This window comes from Oncorhynchus gorbuscha, linkage group LG26, assembly GCF_021184085.1.
Source record: "Oncorhynchus gorbuscha isolate QuinsamMale2020 ecotype Even-year linkage group LG26, OgorEven_v1.0, whole genome shotgun sequence".
Lineage (NCBI taxonomy): Eukaryota > Metazoa > Chordata > Actinopteri > Salmoniformes > Salmonidae > Oncorhynchus > Oncorhynchus gorbuscha.
In genome coordinates this window covers 15,401,871-15,427,885 of record NC_060198.1, presented here as the reverse complement: position 1 = coordinate 15,427,885, position 26,015 = coordinate 15,401,871, and the positions used below count along the sequence as shown (strand labels likewise).

The following is a 26,015-nucleotide window of genomic DNA, read 5'->3' as shown; positions in this document are numbered from 1 at the left end:
AGAGCTTCAAGTTCCTTGGTGTTCACATCACCAACAAACTAGCATGGTCCAAGCACTCATGAAGAGGGCATGACAAAACCTATTCCCCCCTCAGGAGACTGAAAAGATTTGGCATGGGTTCTCAGATCCTAAAGGCCCTAAAAATTGTCAAAGACTCCAGCCACCCTAGTCATAAACTGTTCTCTCTGCTACCGCACAGCAAATGGTACCGGAGTGCCAAGTCTAGGTCCAAGAGGCTTCTAAACAGCTTTTACCACCAAGCCATAAGACTCCTGAACATCTAATCAAATGGCTACCCAGACTATTTGCATTGCCCCCCCCCCCCCCACCCCCTCTTTTACACTGCTGCTACTCTCTGTTATTATCTATGCAAAGTCACATTAATAACTCTACCTACATGTACATATTATCCCAACTACCTCTACTAACTGGTTTCCCTGCACTCTTGACTCTGTACCGGTACCCACTGTATATAGCCTCGCTATTGTTATTTTACTGCTGCTCTTGAATTATTTGTTACTTTTATTAAAACTTTTTGGAGGTCTTTTTCTTAAAACTGCATTGTTGGTTAAGTAAGTAAGCATGTCACTAAGGTTGTATTCAGCGCATGTGACAAATACAAATGTATTTGATTGTAAATGTACAATATGTAGGCCTACTTGCCCATATCTTGGAAGTGTCAAGTCAAGTTCCATGGACGCATCAAAATCATTACACAGTGTATAAAACCACTGTCTGTTGACCGAATACTGGCCCATTTGATTAGCCACTCGTGCAGTGAGCTAGCACAAAAATCTGCATAGACACATCTGCTCTCCACAGTCCAAATAGACCCACTGTACAAGACCCACTGTACAAAGCTATGCTAGGGACCAAACCATTGAGATAGGGGTCAAACCTATTCTAGGACTGGGCTTATGGCACATATCAGCATGTTAGTACTAACAGTGAAATGAAAGTGAGATGTGTGGACTCACCTTCAACGTTTTTGCTTCAATCTTCTGCCCAGCAAACATGGACTTCTCGTCAAAGTGCATTGGGAAAGCTCTGGGAGACGAGAACAGGCAGTTATTTCGAAGCCAAGACAATATCCCCTCTAATTCACAATCAAAACCGACCACCTGAACTGAAACTCATGGTCTCATTGAAGCCTTAGAGTTCAGTAGCGCGAATGATCCTTAAGACCTCAATTGGTATTGTGGCCTGGTTGTTCTAGCTGTAATGCTCTACAGTGTTGGCATAGGTTTGAATCTAGCCTACTGCCTTTTGACACAACCTCTCTCTATCATTCTTCACAGTCACCCTCCTCTCTCACTATCTCTTCTATAAATAGAAAAAAAATCACTTAAAAAAAATATATGTTAAAAAAAATGTACTAACTTGGTCTCGTTGAAGAACTGCAGCAATAACTCTTTGGAGGCTTGGTCCTCTTGACGGTCGCCCGTGTACAGGTTGACGAAGGCTCGATCGAAGTAGGGCGCCACCTTGGAGAGGGCACGCAGCTCGATCAGGTAGAGAAAGTAGAGGTTCTTAAGGCGGCGTGTGCCCTCGCCCTTGGTCTCAGCCGGGTCGAAGCGCTGGCGGAACTCCTGCACATTGGGGCCCCACAGGGACTTGCCCCAGTCCTCTGACGAGAACAGAGAGAGTGAATAGTGAGGGTTACATAGACGTTGACACGACTGATGACGTTGGGGTGAAAAACTGGGACCACTGATTTAGAAACCTTTATGAACTGATGTAACGAAGAAGTAAACACACATTGAATCAATTATAGAATGATAAAACAGACCCATATGAAAGTATTCCAATACAAGAACACTTACAAAAGTAGAGTAAATATATAGAAAATGCTAAATTGGTTTTACACAAACACCAATACTCCACACACATTACTACACCCACCACCCAAATTGCCATGGTTCGTCATGCAAATTGTCATGACTCGAGGGGCTTCTTCTATTCTAAGAATTATAATTCTATGACCATATAACGCTGGTGACTGTTTTGACATCTATAGAGAGGAAGTGGTTTGTTTTTCCTACCGGCCAATAGGTACTCTGCACACAGGTGGATGTTTATGCTGCTGTGGAGACCAGATATGAGCCGGTAGAACACCCTCTTCTCCAAACACAGACCTAGAGGGGAGGAAGGGTTGAAAAGGAGAGCGAGAAAGAGTATGTAGAGGAGTGATGGGAAGAGAGAGGGGGGAGGGAGAGGGTGAGAGAAAGAGAGGAGAAAACAAGAAAGCTTGAGATACGCACACACGCACATTCCTAGTTCAGAAATAGTCTGCCATCACTGTGTGTGTGTGTGTCGACGACTCAACGCATTTGAGTGACTAGAGTCCCCTCTCTTGGTCCAGTAAGTGTGTCTGCACATCACGGGACATTCACAACAAAGGGTTATTTCATAGTCTTCTCTATACTAGAGCCAAGGAATGGAACTGTGTATGGTTTCTTTGTAGCCCACCCAAAGAAGTTTCCACCACTATTGTGTGCCTGAACAAAAACACCTTAATGAAGGCATACAAAGAGGGTGCTTTTTTTGGGCATCCTTTTCCCTATATAGTGCACTACTGTTGACCAGAGTCCCCCAAATGTAGTGCAGCACTACATAGAGAATAGGTTGCCATTTGGGACGCACAGGACGCAACCTGAGAGATGTTGAAAACCCATTATACAAGAAAAAAAGGTTGGAGAGAGTCTCGGCTGAATTGGTTTGGATGCGAGTGGCTGTTCTGAGTGGTGTGGTTAAGGGGCATTCGACGATGACATGTAACATTCAAGTGATTCTGAAATGGACTAAATAACAAATAACTAAAATAATCCCATTCTAGTGGAATTCATTTAGAAGTTTCTACTTGTCCTGTGGCGTCCCATAAAGGGAAATGACTATAAAGTGTAACAGTGCTGAACAAAGATGTGCCAATGCTTCATTCCAAAATATATTGTGTGTTTAAAGTGAAAATAATGCTAATTTGAAGAGATTTTAAACAAATCATTTGATGAAAAAAAAAAAAAAAGTTACCTTCCAGCCAGTTGTAAAAGCCTTCGCCTGCACGGATACAAGACGACAACAGGCCTTGTGTCAGTTTGCATTCATGAAAGCATATTATAAATAGTAATAAATCTATGTATCAATATACATAGATTAACATGCATAGATTCCAACTTACCATCATCATCTCCTCCTATGGGAATGAAAAAAAACACAAAAGGGAGAGGAGGACAAAGGCATGTTACACAGGCACTGTAGGCTATTAATATTACACATGCATGAGGACGCGCATGCACGCACACACACACACACACACACACACACAAACCCACACTGACTTCTGGAAGGGAACACTGTACAGTATTTACTTAGAAATAACTCAAGTAACACTACAAGGAAAACATGAACAAAAGCCATGCTATCATTATTACCATCAATGATCTAGTACCAGCAGGTAAGCTGATAGAGAGGACATGATCTATTACACAGAAGCTGAATATGCACACACACACATCTCTGGAAATTATTCTGGAAAACTAGCAATAAATAATTGGTTATTACAAATATAACAACTATTATTATAACCTAATAGTGAAATGAAAGCATGGCAAACGTAAAACAAAACTAGCTGTTGGCTTCAGATTGTAAAACACCCTGAGAAGGAAAATGGAGACAAGACAATCCATAATGGTGAAGGCCGTACGCTAGAAGAGCATCCCTTACCTCTGGGCGGAACCAGTGGGTTAAGGGGCCGGTACACTGATCTGGGCCTGCAAACCACAAACAATGGACAATCAGACACTATACTCTATGGATTTATCAAAATGACATACAGTCAGGTCCATAATTATTGGCACACTTGGTTCGATCCCGGGCTGTATCACAACCGGTCGTGATCGGGAGTCCCATAGGGCGGCGCACAATTGGCCCAGCATCGTCCTGGTTAGGGTTTTGCCGGTGTAGGCAGTCATTGTGAATACGAATTTGTTCTTACAAGCAAAAATGAGCAAAAACAACACTATAAAATTACATATATACTGAGCTATATTCTTTGTTAAAAAAAAGTAAAATTATATTATTTTATACTAACACAGTTGATGATTGGCATGCCTGTTTTTAATAGTATAGCACCCTCTCCTTGCAAGGATAACGGCACTGAACGTTTCTCTAAAAATGCTTTGAGATTGGAGAAAGCGTTGGGAGGAATCTTAGACCATTCCTCCATACAGAATCTTTAAAGATCATTCTCCTGCTCTTATGGACTGCCATCTTCAACTCAAAGCACAGGATTTCATTGGGGTTCAAGTCTGGAGGCAGATGGCCATTACAAAATGTGGCCATTACAAAATGTTGATTCTGTGGTCAAGTAACCATTTCCTTGTAGATTTTGATTAGTGCTTGGGTTTATAATCTTGCTGGAAAATCCCTCAAATGGATTATAAGACTATAAACCCAACCAGGTTTTTTTGGCACAAATGTCAGAGTAAAGTTGGTAAAGTTCATGATGCCGTTGACCTTAAAAAGGGTATCAGGACCAGTGGAAGCAAAACAGCCCCATAACATCAACAATACACCACCAAATTTTACCATAGGTATGAGGTACTTTATTACATACGCGTCCCTTTTTTGATGCCAAACACCCAGCACTGGGGTGCGTGGCCAAAGAGCTCTATTTTCATGTCATCTGACCATAGCTCCGCCTAAGAGTTCGATAAAAGGCATTGTGACTTGGATTGGAACCGGTGCTATGGTCAAATTACATAAAAATAGAGCTCTTTGGCCACACACTAGTGGTGGTTTTGGAAAACAGAAGCATGTGCAGAAAAGTACCTTGTACCTGCAGTAAAATATGGCGGTGGATCTTTGATGAAGACATGCCAATAATTATGGACCTGACTGTACATCAGACCATCGTAGAGAGGGAAGAAGCTGAAATATTTCAGCTAGCTACAGATTAGGGAACATGTCGCTTATGTGGTGTGTGTGAGTGGGCTGTGCACGAGTAGGCATGGGAGAGATTTAGTTCATCTGTGTGTAATTCAGGGGCACGTTTACAAAAAAAAAGTATTTTATTTTTATTTATTTTTTACCTTTATTTAACTAGGCAAGTCAGTTAAGAACAAATTCTTATTTTCAATGATGGCCTAGGAACAGTGGGTTAACTGACTGTTCAGGAGCAGAACAGCAGATTTGTACCTTGTCAGCTCGGGGATTTGAACTTGCAACCTTTTGGTTACTAGTCCAATGCTCTAAACACTAGGCTACCTGCCGCCCCGAGGCTATGTTCTGTCCCCGAACAAGGCAGTTAACCCACTGTTCCTAGGCCATCATTAAAAAATAGGAATTCTGACTTTCCTAGTAAAATAAAGGTAAAATGTACAAAAAAATGTACAAAAGTTGATTTTGTGTGTGTCTCACTTGAAGCAGTTCTCCTCATAGATGCTGTTCCACACTCTCCACGCTGAGGGGCCCTTGTAGCCAGTGTAGCGCTCCGGGTTTAGGAGCAGGTCCACATAGTCTGCATCTGGTGACGTCTCATCTGACAAAAGGTGTGAGAAAGAATGAGAGAACATTGGGATGAATGGATAGATGAATCCCTTTCACTATTGCGATACACCTTATCAAATGTATCTTGTCAATGTTAAAGGGGTATTTGTTAAAGGGACATTTCACACATTTGCACACACTGTATACAGATTTTCTATTGTGTTATTGACTGTACGTTTGTTTGTCCCACGTGTAACTGTGCTTTTGTCGCACTGCTTTGCTTTATCTTGGCCAGGTCGCAGTTGTAAATGAGAACTTGTTCTCAACTGGCCTACCTGGTTAAAGAAAGGTGAATTATTTTAATTTTATTTTAATATAAAAGTTTGTCAGATGTTTTCACACCTCGAAAGTGACTGTCAAAGACCAAAATGCATTACTGCCCTGCTACACTACATGCACATTATTTGCAGACCATGAGAAGCTCCTATTATGTAAGAAGCGTGGCTTCACGAGGGTCTCACATTGGTGAACGTATAATCTCAGACACTCAGAAATAAAATATTTTGCAATTCCACAGACAATTGAGTCAGATGCTCGATGATGTTCTGGGGGGAGACGTGTCAGAAGATATTCTAACGACACTAGCAAAGTCTCCACCTCTCTAAAGCGTATAATTAAGCGTATAATTAAATACTTGAGCGTATAATTAAGCTCTGGTTAAAGTTTCAAGATTCATCACATAGATTCATCGCGAGAACAATTTATAAAAGTGGTTCTTGCACACTGGACTAAAGTTCTTCTTCCAGTGTAGCAGGTAAAAACATACTGTTTCTGCAACTCCCCACTCTAGCGCCAATGCTAGAAGAAATACACCAGCCTCAATCTCATATGAATGGAAAAGATAGGCACCGTCTAAAAAGAGCATTGAAGTGGAAGAACAGTGGGCCTTTACCATCCAGCTCACAGAAGTGGTCCTGTGCGTCATCGTGCCGGGCCCAGTCCTCAAAGGCCTCTTTACTATAGTTACTATAGGAGAGAGGGGGGCAAAAGTAATACAGCAACCAAAAGCATCGGACAAAGCTTTCATTCATCTGAAATAACCACTATATTTTGGAGTGTTGGTTTAGTGGTTTCTTATCAAAGCTTATGCCCATGTATGTATGAGGCCTTTTAGGGACGTAGCATGCGTGTGCTCTTACCTCAGGGTGCTGTTAATTGCCCCCAGGTCTTGGGCTTGTTCACAATCTACTATGTCTGTGTTGGCGTTGGCCACCTGGGAATACTGGCCACAAGGATAAAAAGAGAAAAGAGCATTAGCTAGATAAAATAAGCTAACTTTGAAGTAAAAATGGGTAGCCTAAGAAAAATGCTTCATATGGGTAGTTCAATTTGATTTCAATCACTTTTTGATGGCACCCCCTGTGATTTGAACAAAACTTTCCATACATATTTGCCCATGGTTTACTTTTTGGACCTGAATTCCAAAACAGATTAAGGTGCTCAAAGTTTAACCATTTCGCATGCTCTCACTACTGGTGTCCCCAAGGGCTCAGTTCTAGGCCCCCTCCTCTTTTCTCTCTATACACCAAGTAACTCGGTTCTATCATATCCTCTTATGGTCTCCCCTATCATTGTTATGCAGGTAACACACAACTACTTTTCTCATTCCTCCCTTCTGACACCCAGGTGGCGACACACATCTCTGCCTGCCTGGCATATTTTGGATGTCAGTTTGGATGTTAGCCCACCCCCTCAAGCTCGACAAGACAGAGCTGCGCATCCTCCCGGGGAAAGCCTGACCGCTCCAAGACTACTCAATCACGGTCGACAATGGCACCCCAATGGTGGAACCAGCTTCCCCTGGATGCTAGGAGAGCAGAATCCCTGCCCATCTTCCATCTGAAACCATACCTCTTCAAACAGTATCAGAAATAAGACATCTCAGTCTTACCCCCCCACTTGTCTTTTCCTACTAGCACCGACTTTGCTGTGAAAGTCTAAGGAAATGTACTTACGACGACTGTGAAAAAAAGCAGCGCATGAGTTTCAAGTTTGGGGAAGATCATTTTCACCATAAAAATGCACCTTTATAATACAAGCTTAATTGCGTTACATGCATAATCGCATTTGCGGTCACTTTCGATGACGGTGTTTTGCGCTAATGGAACATTCATGCTTATAGCCTACTACCATGTGCGCAATATAATGTGAAGAAACAGCATAATAGTTTATCAACATTTTAAGCTAAATCTGTTGTTGCGTCAGCCACATTGTATAAAAAAGGTGTTTTGATGCTAGTGGTTGTATTAATCTGTGATCGGTCGCATCCCACAACTGTCCCAGACTATGTATGGAATATTTATTTCTGGAATAGGTCAACTTTTGTACCATGGGGGACAGTAGATTGACATAGGATAGTGCTTTTGCTGTTCGTTAGGCCTACTCATCTTGTTGGCTGACAAAGTAAATGTGGATTCTTTTTCCCATTATGCACCTCGGAATTGGATAAGGACAAGCATATGCGTCTCCGATAAGTCCATCTTCGTTTGTAGCCTGTGAGAAAGACCTGATGGCGTGACGGAGAGCCATGTGAGTGAGAGGGCTTCCACACTCAGTGACAAGGGCACAAAGCAGCACTCCGGGTCGCAAGGGTAGCCTAGTGGTTAGAGCGTTGGACTAGTAACCGGAAGGTTGCAAGTTCAAACCCCCGAGCTGACAAGGTACAAATCTGTCGTTCTGCCCCTGAACCGGCAGTTAACCCACTGTTCCGAGGCCGTCATTGAAAATAAGAATTTGTTCTTAACTGACTTGCCTGGTTAAATAAAGGCAAAATAAATAAATAAATAAAAAAGGCATGGATTAAGTTAGGGTGCATTACGGCCCAGCCGTGAAATTCGAGACATTATCAAGTGGGTGTCAAATTGGGAATGAGAGACTAATTGGAGTGTGTACAGCCTACACAAAAAAAAACAAGGCAGAGTTCATGTCAAGCTAATTTTTTCCCAATCATCATTAGAATCCAATCATTAGAATCCAATGTATTAAAAATTGAAACATGTAGCCCAACGTTTGTAGTACAACTAAATTTACATTAATAACTCTAAATTAAGTATATAGGAGTACCTATTTATTTGTTAACCGCTCAACATATAAATAGCTGCATGTGCGCACTCTCTCAAATCATTTGAAGACAATATTTATATTTTATTTAGCTTTGTTCAATTGTATTCTTCATACTGTAAAATAATGCTAAATTAACTAGTGTAGCCCACAGCCATTTGGCATAGCCATATCAGGGCCTGACATAAGGACAACTCAAGAGTAAGCTATTCTCTTCATATCATGCATCTTCAGACCTGTCCAAAATAAATAAATTGATTTATTGTGAAGGTGTAGGCTATATTACATGGATTTATTAGAAGCCAGGAGATGCTAAATGTGTATTTGTTAATTAACAGTCAATTACCGTGAGACCTACGGATATTTGCTTGACAATCACCGGCCGACGAAATGTCATGCCTGCCACAGCCCTAGGGGTCAGACATGTCTACGGAGCTCAGGTGAATTTGACAGTATATTAACAATATCAGTGAATGATACAAAGTTAAATATTGAATTGATGGGTAGACCTACAGTACCTACAGGACAGCAGCTTAAGTTTAAGGTTACAGTCTGGGATCTGGGAATAATGGTCATTTCAATTATTCAACCATTGATTATATTCTTGGATAATATAATGCATGAATGGACACCAAGGTAATTCTGTAATACCTCATTTTAGGAGGATCAGATGGTGACAGGGGTATCAGCAGGGTCAGGCAGCCAGGGAAGACCCATCTGAGATGGAGGTGAGGTGCATTTTTGCAATTGCAACACTTTATTCTCTCTGTGCAGCAAACACTGGACCAGCCAGATGCTATTTTAAGGCAGTCTGACAAACGTCCAAAGTTGATTTCAAACTGTATCAAGGCTTTTTCCCAATGACACAAAACATCTAAAACAAAAATGTGAGGAAGACCTGGTAGAAGCTATTGATGATGATGAATGGATACAGATATATTTGAATGCCCAGTCATGTTCATATCATCTCAGACATCAATTACTGCAGTTTAAGGCCATTCACAGAACGTACTATATGCCAGTGAAACTGAATTACATGCACTCGGAAATGTCATTCCTCTGCTGGAGGTGTACAACACAAAAGGAGACATATTTGCATATGTTATGGTATTTTACTTAACCTTTTATTTAACTTTATTTAACAAGTCAGTTAAGAACAAATTATTACTTAAGATGACATGATGGCCTACACCGGCCAAACCCGGATGACGCTGCACCGCACTATGGGACTCCCTAGCATTTGTAGCGGCAAAGAAATGCATTGCCATTAATTGGGAGGTTAGTTATCCTACCACAATGGCAAGTTACAGTGCATTTGGAAAGTATTCTAACGGCTTGACTTTTTCCACATTGTGTTAAGTTACAGCCTTATTCTGAAAGGGATTAAATATTTTTGTCCTCATCAATCTACACACAATCCACAGGAACGACAAAGTGAAAAAAGTTTGGGACATTTTTGCTAATTTATTAAAAATAACATAAATACCGTATTTACATAAGTATTCAGACCCTTGCTATGAGACTCGAAATTGAGCTCAGGTGCATCCTGTTTCCATGAATCATCCTTGAGATGTTTCTACAATTTGATTGGATTCCACCTATAGTAAATTCAATTGATTGGACATGATTTGGAAAGGCACACCTGTCTATTTAAGTCCCACAGTTGACACTGCATGTCAGAAACCAAGCCATGAGGTCGAAGGAATTGTCTGTAGAGCTCCGAGACAGGATTGTGTCAGAGCACAGATCTGGGTAAGGGTACCAAAAAATGTCTGCAGCATTGAAGGTCCCCATGAACACAGTGGCCTCCATCATTCTTAAAAGTTTGGAACTACCAAGACTCTTCCTAGAGCTGGCCACCTGGTCAAACTGAGCAATCAGGGGAGAAGGGCCTTGGTCAGGGAGGTGACCATGCAGGCGGCTAGGGCTGGCTGGTCGGTCTGATAGGATGTCTTAATAAAGAAATCAAAAGTATTTTTTCAAGTTGTCCATATGTTAGGTGCAACACAATATTTATTATTGAATTACATCTGATCTAGTTCCGTCTTACTAATCACTTAAACATATTTAATAATCATCTCTTACCTAGCTTGATGACTGTGGGCATTTTTGCTTACTTTTTTATCTAAATAGAGACGGCATATTGAATTGTGTACACAGAAATGAGCTTTAGGTTGTATACCCCCACTTCTAAAACTAAAGTGGCAACCCTGTATGCAACAAACTGTGAGTAGCGTTTGAGTTACTTGTATAGTTTAGGTCAGAAAATGTACAAAATATTTGCAATGCGCTTGTTATTATTTTGTTAGCATTCTTCATGAGGATCCCTTAGTACTTGTTAGCACACTGGTAAGTGACGGGTTTTGGCCTTTAAATGGTATTACTTTTTAAATAAATACCTGCAGTTAACTTGTCCACTAGGTAATAGATAAAGAAGATCGCGTTCATAATTTCGCTTCGTTAGATCATTTTTCATCATTATGAAGCTTACCGGTACTAGTTTCCCAAAACAGCGGTTTGAGCCAGTCACATGTGTTTGTTTACAAAGAAGCACAACCAACAAAATGGGTGAGTCACTGCTGCAGCGCAACTTAAGTGAGGTGATCAAGTTACACTTGTAAATTTACTACTAATGTTTGCCAGCTATATATCCGGTTTAAACGGGATATTTTGTCAGGACAAGATGCTAGAATATGCATATAATTGACAGCTTTGGATAGAAAACACTCTAACATTTCCAAAACTGTAAAGATATTGTCTGTGAGTATAACAGAACTGATGTTGCAGGCGAAAGCCTGAGAAAAATCCAATCCGGAAGTGCCCCATATTTTGAAAGCACTGCGTGCCAATGAGTCATTTACATTTACATTTAAGTCATTTAGCAGACGCTCTTATCCAGAGCGACTTACAAATTGGTGCATTCACCTTATGACATCCAGTGGAACAGTCACTTTACAATAGTGCATCTAAATCTTAAAGGGGGGGGTGAGAGGGATTACTTATCCTATCCTAGAGTCCCCATTGAGCTGTTAATGTGCTATGAACCAGCTTACGCTTTCTACGTATTCCCCAAGGTGTCTACAGCATTGTGACGTAGTTTTACGCATTTATGTTGAAGAATACCCGTAGGGGGCTACATTGCGCAAGTGGTCACATGATGCTCCTGGAGAAAATCTCGCGTAAAGTACAGACAGAGGTAGCCATTATTCCAATCGCTTCTACTGTGGATATATTATCGACTAGATATTTGAAAAACACCTTGAGGATTGATTCTAAACAACGTTTGCCATGTTTCTGTCGATATAATGGAGCTAATTTGGAATATTTCAGCGTTGGCGTGACTGCAATTTCCGGTCGATTTCTCAGCCAAACGTGAAGAACAAACAAAGCTATTTCGCCTACAAAAATAATCTTTGGGGAAAAAATGAACTTTGGCTATCTACCTGGGAGTCTCGTGAGTGAAAACATCCGAAGTTCATCAAAGGTAAACCATTTAATTTGATTGCTTTTCTGATTTTCGTGACAAGGTTGCCTGCTGCTAGCAAAGCATAATGCTATGCTAGGCTATCGATAAACTTACACAAATGTTTGTCTAGCTTTGGCTGTAAAGCATATTTAGAAAATCTGAGATGACAGGGTGATTAACAAAAGGCTAAGCTGTGTTCCAATATATTTCACTTGTGATTTTCATGAAAAATAATATTTTCTAGGAAGATTTATGTCCGTTGCGTTATGCTAATTAGTGTCAGATGATGACAACGGTCCTGTTCACGGGATGGGATGTCACTAGAGGTTAAGATCCCGGCTGCCTAATTTTTGTTTTGTGCATGCTGCCAACTGTGTTTTGAGATACTTGCATAACTTTATGAGCTGGGTTGTCTGTCCTAGTAGTAAATGTTTACATGCGTTCATTAGCATTTACCTAGCATCCACTATAAGAATTCCGTAGTACTTGCTAGCATTCTGGTAAGTGATGTTTTTTGGGCTCTTTTTGTACATTTGAAGAAGAAAAAATTCATAGTGCCCCTTATGTGCACTACCGGTAATACCGTATATCCCAGGATGGCACAAGCACGGTGTGAAGGTATGAAAATCTGGATACTGCTCAACCCTAGGACATTAAAATTTAGCTGGTACATCATTTAAATGTTAATTGAATTGAAATGTATACTTCCAATTACTACCACAAAGATGGCCACCAATCCACCCACCATCAAAAGTCCATTTAAATGGGAATGTCTACTCTATTATCTATATTTCTATGAGTTCAATAGGTTTCCAATAGAACATTGACAGTATAATTTAAAACTGATATTCTTATTTAAGTCTCTGATGTGTGGACCTCCAACCATCCTTGTGCTACCATTTATTTGAAAGTTGACATTTCAATTGTATTCCCATTTTAAATAATTTATCACCCAAAACATGACACTCAACCTGTATTCAAGAACATGCTGTGGCGGGCACAACACAAACACCTCAGATTATGTAAAATCGGGTCTAAGATACAACATATAGGTTAAAATAAATGTGTATATCATTGTCAAGAAATAATACAATAGTTTGACAACCCTGTTTATAAGCGTTTAATTATATCAAACTCAACCTTTTATCTTTTCCAGTGATGAAGACATGGATGTCTCATGGTAGGGAGGGGTATGCAACATGGGTCATCTTTGAGCACCATTATCTCCTAAATGTTTTGGCATTCAAGTCCAAAAAGCTACTTTCTGACCACTTCGACCATGGACAAATATGTATTCAAAGTTTTGTTAAAATCAAAAGGGATGCAGTCAAAAGGTGATTGAAATCAAATGGAACAACCCATCTTTGTTATCAATTAGGCTAGGCTAAATCCATCATAAAGGGCTCCCTACTCTGTATACTTCAACTCGAGCTCTGCACACACTGCCTGCAATAGGATTAATCTTTTTAAATGGAAAGTCAGTCAAGAACAAAATACCAGAGGGGCTAAAAAAAATGGTTAAGCTAACGCCACGAAGCATAAAAAGCAAAATAAACAACTCTGATGTGCAGTCAGCTAATGTTTCTTCATGACCTCACACACAAGCACCTGCTGTGCTTTGTCCTATGGCATGGCCACGTCGCCAACCACATAGCGTCTCTAGCCAGCACATGCCCCCTTTGTGCCTTCGGCTGTGGGAGAGAATCACCACAGCGCTAACTGCGAATTTAATCTGCCTTTTGCCTCACACGTCTCCAGAAGCACACTTAGTGCTAACCCCTAACACTGGGGGTGATGTGGCAAAAATCCTCACACAACAGACCACACAACAAAGGAACCAGAGGCCTCGGGAGGTCAAGCCAGATGAGCTGTCTGGCTAAACGCTGTTGGTCGAAAATCTGTGAGATGTGGCTGATTTACCCCCCCAACTATAATACATTCTTCCAACCATACAATTACACAATATAATCTGTTTAATTTACTCCTTTGCCCTAATTCTTTTAAAACATAGTAAATACACTCCTGTTTCTTTGCCATATTGCATGAAAATTGAGAGTGCATATGGTACATTCTCTTTCCTTTCATTTTAATGTGTTTGTAGAGTGTGTGTTGTATTCATTACAGTTGAATGACTGTTGAGTGAATGCAGTCTGTCTATCTGGGGAGAGAACGCCTTACCCTATTGTAGTTTCCAGACTTTATTCCCACTGGAATCTTGCTCTGTAAACAAACACACACAAAGGGGACATCACTGTCAACAATGCAGAACGCAGGTCAGAGGCTAAGCTATAATTAACAGAAAACACAGATTAGAATACAAAGACTCGGGAAACACTATATTAACAATTGTAAATTAACCCACTAGGGTTAATTTGCCCATAGCCCTGGTCTCTTCTTGTAGGCCTAGATCTAAAAAAAAATAAAAAAAATAGATGGATTAGCAATATTCCAAGATGGCGTAGCAGTGCAGACGTTGTTTGTCATTCTCTTGTGTAAATATTGTATTTTTCGTCTTTTTTGTATATATTTTAAATCTCTTCTTCCTTTTAAAAATTAAATATACCTTCCGGCAACCCGCCTCACCCAATGTCATACGGATCTGCTATTTTTAGACCTTATTGCTAGAACCTCCATCAGAAGCAGCCTTTACCTTTAGCACAGCCAGCAGCCGCTTTTAGCCTGGATAATACTTGCCAGCCTGCACAGCGCGTTATCAACCCTGAGCATATCGGATTGTTTTTCTCCACTAAAACACCGGATTCCTGCCGTAAGCCCTGGACCATTACTCCTGATCGTTGCAGCTAGCTAGCTACCACCACCGAGTGGCCCAGCCCCAAAGCTAGCCTTGAGCCAGGTCCATCTCCAGGCCTGCTCAGTGGACCCTATGATCACTCGGCTACACAGCTGATGCCTCCCGGACTCTTCACTAACACGACTAGAATCAACTACACCACCGGATTCTTGCCGTAAGCTCTGGACCTTTGCATCGGATCATCGCTGCTACCGAGTGGCTATAGTGGCTAACGCCCTTGTCCCAAAGCTAGCACCAGTTAGCCGCGAGCATCTCCCAGCTAGCAAACAAAATTTCTCCAGCTACAATACCTCTTTTGCCAAATGGCCTGGACCCTTTGTTGACAGAGACCCCGCCGTTCCATCACGACTGGTCTGCCGAAGTAATTGCATCCGTTGTGCCCTCAACCGGCCTTTGCCGGACGTCGGAGCAGGCGCTTCTACTAGCCCCAACCTGCTAACTTTTTTTTAACGCCGTGTCTCCCTCCCGCTTGCTAGCGTAGTAACGACTACCTAGCGGCTTCCCTGTTTCATCTATTGCTGTTCACTGGACCCTATGATCACTTGGCTACATAGCTGATGCCTGCTGGACTGTTCATTAATCACGGTACTCCATTTTTGTTTATCTGTTGGCCTTGAACCCAGGCCCTGTGTGTAGTTAACTGACCCTCTGCCCATTCAGCGCCATTTTACCTGTTGTTGTTGTCTTAGCTGATTAGCTGTCGTCTTACCCGTTGTTGACTTAGCTAGCTCTCCCAATCAACACCTGTGATTGCTTTATGCATCTTTTTATGTCTCTCTCTAATGCCTTGTATACTGTTGTTTAGGATAGTTATCATTGTTTTAGTTCACTGCGGAGCCCCTAGTCCCACTCAACATCTGACATGTTGGCTGGATTCACAACAAGTCTAGCTTTAATTTGCTATCTTGCATGTGTGATTTCATGAAAGTTAGATTTTTATGGTAATTTATTTGAATTTGGCGCTCTGCATTTTCACTGAGGTTAAAGTCATTTCCTCATCATCTTAAATAATGCCCCTTTCAACAAATGTAGAACTAAGAACAGATATAGCCCTTTGTTCACTCCAGACCTGACTGCCCTCGAATAGCACAAAAACACCCTGTGGCATATTCGTCGCCAGACCCACTGGCTCCAGGTCATCTATAAGTCCTTGCTAGGTAAAGCTCCGCCTAGCATCTAATAGTCCCCGCGATATGCAACTTTTCAGGGAAGTCAGGAACCAATACACGCAGTCAGTTAGGAAAGCCACGCTCAAGGTACTAAACGATATAACTGCCATCGATAAAAGACAGTACTGTGCAGCAGTCTTCATCAACCTGCCAAGGCTTTCGACTCTGTCAATGACCGTATTCTTATCGGCAGACTCAGCCTTGGATTCTCAAATGACTGCCTTCTCTGGTTCACCGACTACTTCTGAGACAGAGTTCAGTGTGTCAAATCAGAAGGCCTATTATCCGGACCTCTGGCAGTCTCTATGGGGGCACCACAGAGTTCAATTCTCGGGCCAACTCTTTTCTCTGTATATATCAATGATGTCGCTCTTGCTGCGGGCGATTCCCTGATCCACCTCTATGCAGACGACACCATTCTGTATACATCTGGCCCTTCTTTGGACACTGTGTTAACAAACCTCCAAACGTGCTTCAATGCCATACAACACTCCTTCCGTGGCCTCCAACTGCTCTTAAACTCTAGTAAAACTAAATGCATGATTTTCAACCGATCGCTGCCCGCACCTACCCACCCGACTAGCATCCCTACTCTGGATGGTTCTGACTTAGAATATGTGGACAACTACAAATACCTAGGTGTCTGGCTAGACTGTAAACTCTCATTCCAGATATTAAACATCTCCAAAACTAAATCTAGAATCAGCTTCCTATTTCACAACAAAGCTTCCTTCACTCACGCTGCCAAATATACCCTCGTAAAACTGACTACCCTACCGATTCTCGACATTGGCCATGTCATTTACAAAATAGCCTCCAACACTCTACTCAGCAAACTAGATGTAGTCTATCACAGGGCCATCCGTTGTGTCACCTAAGCCCCATATACTACCCACTACTGCAACCTGTATGCTCTAGTCGGCTGGCCCTCGCTACATATTCGTTGCCAGACCCACTGGCTCCAGGTCATCATAAGTCCTTGCTAGATGCTAGGTAAAGCTCTGCCTTATCTCAGCTCACTGGTCACCATAACAACACCCACCCGTAGCAAGCGCTCCAGCAGGTACATCTCATTTCCTTCCAGTTCTCTGCTGCCAATGACTGGAACGAATAGCAAAAAAATAAAAAATATATATATATTTTTTTTTAAATCGCTGAAGTTGGAAACTCCCTCACTAACTTTAAGCATCAGCTATCTGAGCAGCTTACCGATCGCTGCAGCTGTACACAGCCCATCTGTAAATAGCCCATCCAATCTACCTACCTCATCCCCATATTGTTTTTATTTACTTTTTTGCACACCAGTATTTCTACTTTCACATCATCATCTGCACATCCATCACTCCAGTGTTAAATTGCTAAATTGTAATTACTTCGCTACTATGGCTTATTTATTGCCTTACCTCCTCACACCATTTGCACACACTGTATATAGACTTTTTCTATTGTGTTATTGACTGTATGTTTGTTTATTCCATGTGTAACTGTGTTGTTGATTGTGTCGCACTGCTTTGCTTTATCTTGGTCAGGTCGCAGTTGTAAATGAGAACTTGTTCTCAACTGGCCAACCTGGTTAAATAAAGGTGAAATAAATGTTTTAAAAATAAAAAATATATAGCAATAATAGCACCACCTTGTTGTAGCCCACGTGGAATTTTCACCAAATTTCCAATACTTATTTAACCATTTCAGACCTACAGGTAGTGCCTGTGGTTAATTAATACTAGGAGTCGATATGGAGACCAAAGTAGATTATTGTGGGTCGGTTGAACTGACCTCTGGGCAGGGCTCCACTTGGCAGTCCTTGATGGAGCAGTGGCTATCGTCGGCCCAGAAGGGACAGGGCCTATTCAGGTTGACCTGTGGAGAAGAAAAGGGAAGAGTTGAGATGGCATGGTATATGCTATGAAAGTGACTACGTCACACAGAGATGTGACGTGTTGGAGACAGGCAAGACAGAACAACTAGGCTAAATTCACTCAAATAATGTCAAAATCTGATTCAGATTCTCTTTCCATTGAAGCATTTCAGGGACGAGCTCCGCCGAAAACACCACGGGGCCTTGTTGTTGCTGGTGACCTCTTTGCTAGTCGTGCTCGTCATTGGATACGTCAACCTCATTCGAAGGCGACAGTATGAGGAGAATACCTGATAATCATAAAGGTGGCACACTGATTTTGTGGGGTCAAAATGTTGCTCAGTCAATGGGATGGTGACTAGTAGAGCAGCAGCTTACTGATCAGTTGTAGACAGAAACTTAATCGGAATATCACACTAGGGGCCAGATGAGTATTCTGAAAATATTAATGATGTTCCTATGAGTCTATTCTTCCTTTTCAGAGTTCCTGATTGGATGTTCACAGTGGGAAAAGGGCAATACACTGCCTTTAGAATGAGATGGCTTGGTGTGTATGAATGGCGTATGAATGGCGTATGAACGCAACAGCTGGACTCACATTGAGCGACTTAAAAAAAACTGCCTTTGTGATAAGATTAACTACACTAGGGTAGGGGGAAGCGATCTGATTTTTTTGTTGAAAAGCGTGCCCAAATTAAACTGCCTGCTACTCAGGCCCAGAAGGTAGGATATGCATATAATTAGTAGATTTGGATAGAAAACACTCTAAAGTTTCCAAAACTGTTAAAATAATGTCTGTGAGTATACCAGAACTGATATGGCAAGTTGAAAACCTGACGAAAATCCAACTAGAAAGTGCTATTATTTTGAAAGGTTGTTTTTCCATTGAAAGACTTAGGACCCATAAAGACTTAGGGCCCAGTTCACAAGCTCTATGGCTTCCTCAACATGTGACCAGTTTTTAGGCATTGTTTCAGGCTTTTACTCTGAAAAACGAGGGAGATATAGCACTTTCAATCAGTGGCCAGTGGTCATTTCTATTCATCAGCCATGCGTCTGATCGTAAACGCGCCTTTATTGTTTCTCCTTTCCTATTGACGAAGCTTTTGTCCGGTTTAAATAGTATTGATTGTTTATGACAAAAACAACCAGAGGATTGATTTTAAACATCATTTGGCATGTTTCTACTCATTTTTATTGTACTTTTTTTGGACTTTTCGTCTGGAATTAGTGCACGCACCTTCTGCATTTGGATTACTGGACAAAACGCGAACAAAAAATGAGTTTTTTGGTCATAAAGAGGGACATTATCGAACAAAACGAACATTTGTCTAACATGGAGACCTGGGAGTGCCACCAGATGAAGTTGAAAGGTACGTGACTAATTTGAATGCTATTTCTGAATTTTGTGACACCTCTCCTTGTTTGGAAAATGACTGTATAGGTTTCTGTGGCTAGGAGCTGACCTAACATAAATCGCAAAGTGTGCTTTTTCCATAAAGCATTTTTGAAATCTGACTCAGCGGTTGGATTAAGGAGAAGTTTATCTATAATTCCATGCTTAACACTTGTATCGTTTATCAATGTTTATGATGAGTATTTCTGTTATTTGATGTGGCTCTCTGCACTTTCACTGGATGGTTGTTTGAGACAATGCATTTCTGACCATAATGCACCAATGTAAACACAATTAATCTTCTCCTTTCCCCCTTCTGATGACCAGGTGGCGAATCGCATCTCTGCATGTCTGGCAGACATATCAGTGTGGATGACGGATCACCACCTCAAGCTGAACTTCGGCAAGACGGAGCTGCTCTTCCTCCCAGGGAAGGACTGCCCGTTCCATGATCTCGCCATCACGGTTGACAACTCCATTGTGTCCTCCTCCCAGAGCGCTAAGAACCTTGGCGTGATCCTGGACAACACCCTGTCGTTCTCAACTAACATCAAGGCGGTGGCCCGTTCCTGTAGGTTCATGCTCTACAACATCCGCAGAGTACGTCCCTGCCTCACACAGGAAGCGGCGCAGGTCCTAATCCAGGCACTTGTCATCTCCCGTCTGGATTACTGCAACTCGCTGTTGGCTGGGCTCCCTGCCTGTGCCATTAAACCCCTACAACTCATCCAGAACGCCGCAGCCCGTCTAGTGTTCAACCTTCCCAAGTTCTCTCACGTCACCCCGCTCCTCCGCTCTCTCCACTGGCTTCCAGTTGAAGCTCGCATCCGCTACAAGACCATGGTGCTTGCCTACGGAGCTGTGAGGGGAACGGCACCTCAGTACCTCCAGGCTCTGATCAGGCCCTACACCCAAATAAGGGCACTGCGTTCATCCACCTCTGGCCTGCTCGCCTCCCTACCACTGAGGAAGTACAGTTCCCGCTCAGCCCAGTCAAAACTGTTCGCTGCTCTGGCTCCCCAATGGTGGAACAAACTCCCTCACGACGCCAGGACAGCGGAGTCAATCACCACCTTCCGGAGACACCTGAAACCCCACCTCTTTAAGGAATACTTAGGATAGGATAAAGTAATCCTTCTCACCCCCCCCCCTTAAAATATTTAGATGCACTATTGTAAAGTGGCTGTTCCACTGGATGTCATAAGGTGAATGCACCAATTTGTAAGTCGCTCTGGATAAGAGCGTCTGCTAAATGACTTAAATGTAAATGTAATGTAAACTGAGATTTTTGGATATAACTTTATCGAACAAAACATACATGTATTGTGTAACATGAAGTCCTATGGGTGCCATCTGATGAAGATCATCAAAGGTTAGTGATTAATTTTCACTTTCTGCTTTTTGTGACTCCTCTCTTTGGCTGGAAAAATGGCTGTGTTTTTCTGTGACTAGGTACTGACCTAACATAATCGTTTGCTGTGCTTTCGCAGTAAAGCCTTTTTGAAATCGGACACTGTGGTTGGATTTACAAGAAGATTATCTTTAAAATGGTGGATAATACTTGTATGTTTGAGGAATTTTTATTATGGGGTCTGTTGTTTTGAATTTGGAGCACTGCAATTTCATTGGCTGTTGTCGCGGTGGGATGCTAGCGTACTAGAGAGGTCAAGTGACTCAAATGGGCCTAAATGTTTCTTATGGATTCTAGGTGTCGAGAAAGCGTTTGAGCAGTTATACAAATGTAACAGGGTGAGTGCTGTTATCAGAGAGAATGATATCATATTTGCATCAGGTTCTACAAATGGGCAACTTGTAAAACTGTCTAGGGATGCAAAAGAGGATGATTGGGAAAGACGGATGACTAGAGGTTTGTCACCACTGGACTGGACCTACTGTATTTCCCTATAAGATTCAGTTACATCAACACGGTGATGTCATCCTCGTGCACTCTTTCTAATACCTAGGTTCCAGTATGAGGAGCATCTAATTTTCACACTTAATGTACCTGACAAGTATCACATAAAATAATTATAATGTAAGGTATATGTGTTTCTGCTGTAACTAGGGCCCAAGCAAGTTTTGCAATAGAAAATGTTTAGCAACGAAAACAAGCCTTTCTTATAGAAGGGTTGGCTGGCAACATCACAAAAATGATGCTCAAGCATCAATGAGGCAGAAGGCTGTGTGGGGTTATGATTCTGACAGCTAGCAACAATGACAAGAAGCTGCAATGTGGGGAATCGTAGGTGGCTCATTTTTAGCTCGTTGCGATGTTGTTTTGACTCATGTCATGCCTACGCTAATATGGTTAAAAATTAGCCAGCTAGATGACCAACAACTGTAACGATTTATTTGAGACACGACAAGTACTCATTTATAAACGTTTTCAACAATCTAAGTTAACCCGGTCTGTTTTGCACCATAGTTGCGCACGCGTCGGTTTAGTTGCTAAACAACCAACCCTATTGGACAAGTTCAGGTTAGTCCCATCTTATTTTGGCCCGTTTGCATCCATTTGGTTCCTAGTGAATACACCCATGGACATTATAACGTAAATAGGAGTAGCACAATTAACTTTTTCTTCAAGAATGTCTATTCGCTGTCAATTTACAGTCAACCCTGAAGCAGACCTATTCCAACTAGAACAGTAGTCCCAGGTGGAGACATCCAAAGCAGTGAATACACAACAGAGCAGCGTCAACAAACTCTATGGGGTAGGCTGGAAAACATTTGCTCGGCCTATTAGTTTTAGATTAGCAAGGAACGGAATTGGGGAGGGACCCTTTATAAGCACTAAGTACTACGGGTTAAGGGCCATTGAAGCTCAAACAAAGGTATAGTTAAAATAATTACAAACTCATTTGAAAATACAGGTTGTCAATTAGCGTAAATCCACAGTAGTAGGATTGTTTATTGAGGGATTACCTTTAGGACACTTTTTAAGCTATAGTGCAAAGACAAAAGCAAAACCTTACGGTCTGATGATGTTAAAGGACATTTCTACTGCTCCTCATACTCTACTGCTGGGTCCTACTATTTAGTACTTACCCTGTAGTACCTGAAGTAGTCTCTCTCGGTCAGCTTCTGAATGTGGGGGTAGATTTTGAAGTTGTTGAAGACATCAATGCTCTCGATGTCACAGAAGCAGTCATCCAAGACGCCTGTCAACTGAGGGAAACAACCGGAAAACGCCTTAAGAATTATGGGTGTACACCAGTGTTCATTTTGTCAACAAAATTAGTGACTAAAATATTTTGTCAAACACTTATTTTTCAGTGGCAATTGACTACACTATAACTGACTAAATAGACCCAAGAAAAACAATAACTAAACAAAAAAATATTGTTAATTTCAGTTGGCTAAAATGAGACAAGACTAAATTATCTCTGTGGCTAAAACCAGACTACTAAGTGGCCTGGACAAGATATTTTGGAGAGATTGAAATCTTTTCAGTGATAAACACAATCAATATTAACAGTACAGATGCACAGTGGGAAGGACCCGCCACACAAGCCTAGCCTACATCAGATGGTGAGCTGTGGGGGAAAAAGTGACGGGTGTGGGCAGGTTAGGCAGACAGGCTCCGCTCAATCGCCGCCGCTGATTATACACATCGCGCAGGTGACTCTTTTGCTTCCCTGTAGCTAACCAGTCGCCATCAGATACCCTATGCCTCGTTAAGAAACACAAGCTGCTTTACAAAATTAAAAACAATTGCAGAATTACGTTTGACAGTAAAACAAGTCTAGCTTGTTTCTAGCCATTACTGTTCAAAAGATATGATCCACAACAGCCGCACTATGTTCTATCGTGCATTGGCGGGCCATATTTTACATTCATAAAGCATATCACGGGCCATTTTAAAACTAGGCTAATTGCAGACCGGACCGTTAACCATGTGTTTAGGCTACACCTTGTTGGGATAACATTCTGCTCGGAAGCAACGCTGACTTATCAAAGTGGCTATCGGAAGGTCTAATTAAGCCCTACACCCTCCATAATATTCCCTCCCTCAGCTTTGGGACACTTTGGTGCAAATGGAGGGCCAGGGGCAAGAGGAAGATATTAAATACAGACAAAGAAAGAGAGGGGGGAGACAGCGAGATAGACAGAAATGAGTGCAAAAGCTGGCCTGCAAATCTTAACTTCCTCTTACACATATTTACCCTTGACATAAAATTGCCATATACTCTTTCAACACAGACACTTTCAGACATGAGAGCTGGAAGCCAGATAAAAGACCACTTCCTGGCGCTCGAACAACACAAAACACTTTTGTGACAAATTTCGTCACAACTGCCGGTTGAGGTTGTTGACCAAAATTAGGTTACCAAAACGTTTGCCATTCTCCCTTCACCTTTCATGCATCTGATACCTGCGGACAAACGGCTTAATTCTCCCATGCATAATGAAACAGACAGCTGCTTTGTGAAAGAAAAACTGCGTTGCTCTGGTCCAGCAGGCACTCAATCCTTTCCACAGACCCAATCAATGCAAATGGTGCCATAGAAAATATTTTAGCATATAAACTTGTTTCATGAGTATATTGTAATTACAGCCATATGAAAAGGTATGTGTGTCACTGTCAACAGACAAAGCAGAGAGACGGTATTTTATAAGAACAAGTTGCACAAGACTGCATGTTGCAAGAATTCTATGAAATTAATGGCTTAGCACTCCGTAGACCATTCAGGCACTTTCACATCAGTGGTTGTGTGTCATGATCTGGAGAAAACTGAGTAGCCTATCTAACCAGCTGTTACTGACAATTAGTTTCACAAACTGGCTACAAGCAGCAGAAAGACATTTCTCTTTCAGTTTATTCTGTGTCATTTTGACAATATTTCAGAAAAAGCCAACACAAGCATCATATAGCCCACTGATGGAAACAACCATATATCTGACCTCTGAGTGTAGCTGTCCAGAGAATGTGATGGGAAGCAGTGAAGCCGTCCATAAGTAACAAAGTCCTCTGAACATGCCGGTGAATTCAAAACCTTCGAGTGGTTTCCCTGGTTGTTTATTAAAAATATAGTTTCATTTGCCTATTTCTCTGAGGAGCTGCTATCTTTAACAGCAGTTTTAAATTACACAACTAAAGACCAGTCTTTTATGTCCCTAAAGGGACAGCTGAAGTCTACTTCAATGGACAGGTCAGAGTTGATGGGATGACTCTGACTTAACCTGGGGATGAGCTGTTATTTCAGACTTATTTTTCCTCGTGCATAATTCTCGGGCCCAGGCCTCGCCTCCAAACAAGATATGTCAGCAACTGTCAAACTTAGTCCCGCCTCTATACTTGACATGTGTAGTCTTCACTTCGGTTCAAGGACGATTAAAGCAAGTATTACTCACGGAAGAGAACACTACATCTCCCACAACCTAATTGGCCAATCAGACGACACCACGTCTCGGTCTTCTCATATTACTAATGCAAGTGCAATTTGTTAGAATGCAATAAAGGCACGTGCCACAGTATAAAAAAATACAGACACTTATTGATTCGGATTGTAATATGTGAGTCAAGTCAGCCGTCGATCACATACACAACCACTCAACTCAGTAACTAACTTCTTTCAAAAGTTGGCATGAATGACAAACATCAAGAAAACATACCCAGCAATATAACATTGCACGACATAGGCCTACAAACACATTCGGTGAATTAAGATCAGATATTCGCATGATACGGGCAAGTTCGATTATGACAGTCGTTTTGAGATGCGCACAAGTGTCAAATTACAATGTACAGCAATAACAATAAACACTCAGTGTTGACTTCAGGAAATAGCTGGCCACGAGTATCTTTAACCACCCATTTTAATAATTATTTTGACAAGTCAGTGTGTATCGATGTGCAAGGCAAAATAAACCACATGATTAATGTATACATGTTATGCCTTGCTGTCCATAAAGTTGGATAAGGCAACGGATGGGCGCCAGCAAGCAATGTGGGTATGATGACGTCAAATAACATGACAGTAGAAAACGCTAGAATAATGTTCCTCCAACGTAGTCATTTAGCCTTCATAAACGGACATTGATATTGCAATATATTGTAAATTGTAAGTACTTACGTGACAAAAACAGCTCTGGTCTTGACTGTCAGGAGCATCTTTGGAAGAATATTGGTTGTTGTACGTTTCGGTTTTGACTCTGTTGTGAAACCAAACCAGAACAAAGTCCCCAAATAACAACCACAACAAAACCAGAAGTCCTGCGGATTGTATCGTGTTTTTTATCATCACTGATGCAAATGCAACTCGCCACGAAAGACTAAAACAAAGAAAAGTTTTTGAAATGTAAATGTCTAGTTGGCAGGCTAGCTAATGATGTGCTACTAGCTAGCTTAGTGGTGCGCACTAGCAACAACAACAGCGGAGAAAAGCTGTCGTAATGAAACTGCTGGATAAATGAGGCTCCAACCAAAGCTGACAGCTGTACGACTGTATCCTCAGAAGTAACTTCTGAAAATGTCTTTAGTATCATCAGTAGTCGTTATAAATAATATTCACAACGCCGAAAATACCAAGTTTGCCATAAAAAAAAAACAGTTGTCGAACCAAGACGATTGAATCGGGTACGGAAAGCAAAGAGGTACAGTGGAAATGTTTTTACTGCGTGTTTTACATTCTGTGTGAATGGGAAACGTATTCATGTGACTTGTTATAAATTGCCTAATGAAAATGCACTGTAATTTGTGGCAGTGT

General features: G+C 41.5%; 1 protein-coding gene across 2 annotated transcripts in view; it reads right to left on the bottom strand.

Annotated features, from left to right (window-relative positions):
* The window catches only part of LOC124015287 (ERO1-like protein beta), a 32,007-nt gene extending 6,098 nt beyond the window's left edge, over nucleotides 1-25,909 (bottom strand). Inside the window, exons 1-13 of one of the 2 annotated variants that reach the window (XM_046330425.1) lie at nucleotides 25,383-25,909; nucleotides 22,354-22,473; nucleotides 17,828-17,911; nucleotides 14,249-14,290; nucleotides 6,684-6,766; nucleotides 6,437-6,510; nucleotides 5,416-5,536; nucleotides 3,721-3,767; nucleotides 3,176-3,190; nucleotides 3,028-3,054; nucleotides 2,043-2,135; nucleotides 1,381-1,627; nucleotides 978-1,047 (exon numbers count right to left, since the gene is read on the bottom strand). In XM_046330425.1, the coding sequence (XP_046186381.1) occupies nucleotides 978-1,047; nucleotides 1,381-1,627; nucleotides 2,043-2,135; nucleotides 3,028-3,054; nucleotides 3,176-3,190; nucleotides 3,721-3,767; nucleotides 5,416-5,536; nucleotides 6,437-6,510; nucleotides 6,684-6,766; nucleotides 14,249-14,290; nucleotides 17,828-17,911; nucleotides 22,354-22,473; nucleotides 25,383-25,550 (1,191 nt within the window). In that variant the 5' untranslated portion in view covers nucleotides 25,551-25,909. Of the gene's footprint in view, nucleotides 1-977; nucleotides 1,048-1,380; nucleotides 1,628-2,042; nucleotides 2,136-3,027; nucleotides 3,055-3,175; nucleotides 3,191-3,720; nucleotides 3,768-5,415; nucleotides 5,537-6,436; nucleotides 6,511-6,683; nucleotides 6,767-14,248; nucleotides 14,291-17,827; nucleotides 17,912-22,353; nucleotides 22,474-24,210; nucleotides 24,496-25,382 lie in introns of those variants that run through there. The other variant, XM_046330426.1, reaches the window with a different exon arrangement.
* Between the last annotated feature and the right edge of the window lie 106 nt (nucleotides 25,910-26,015).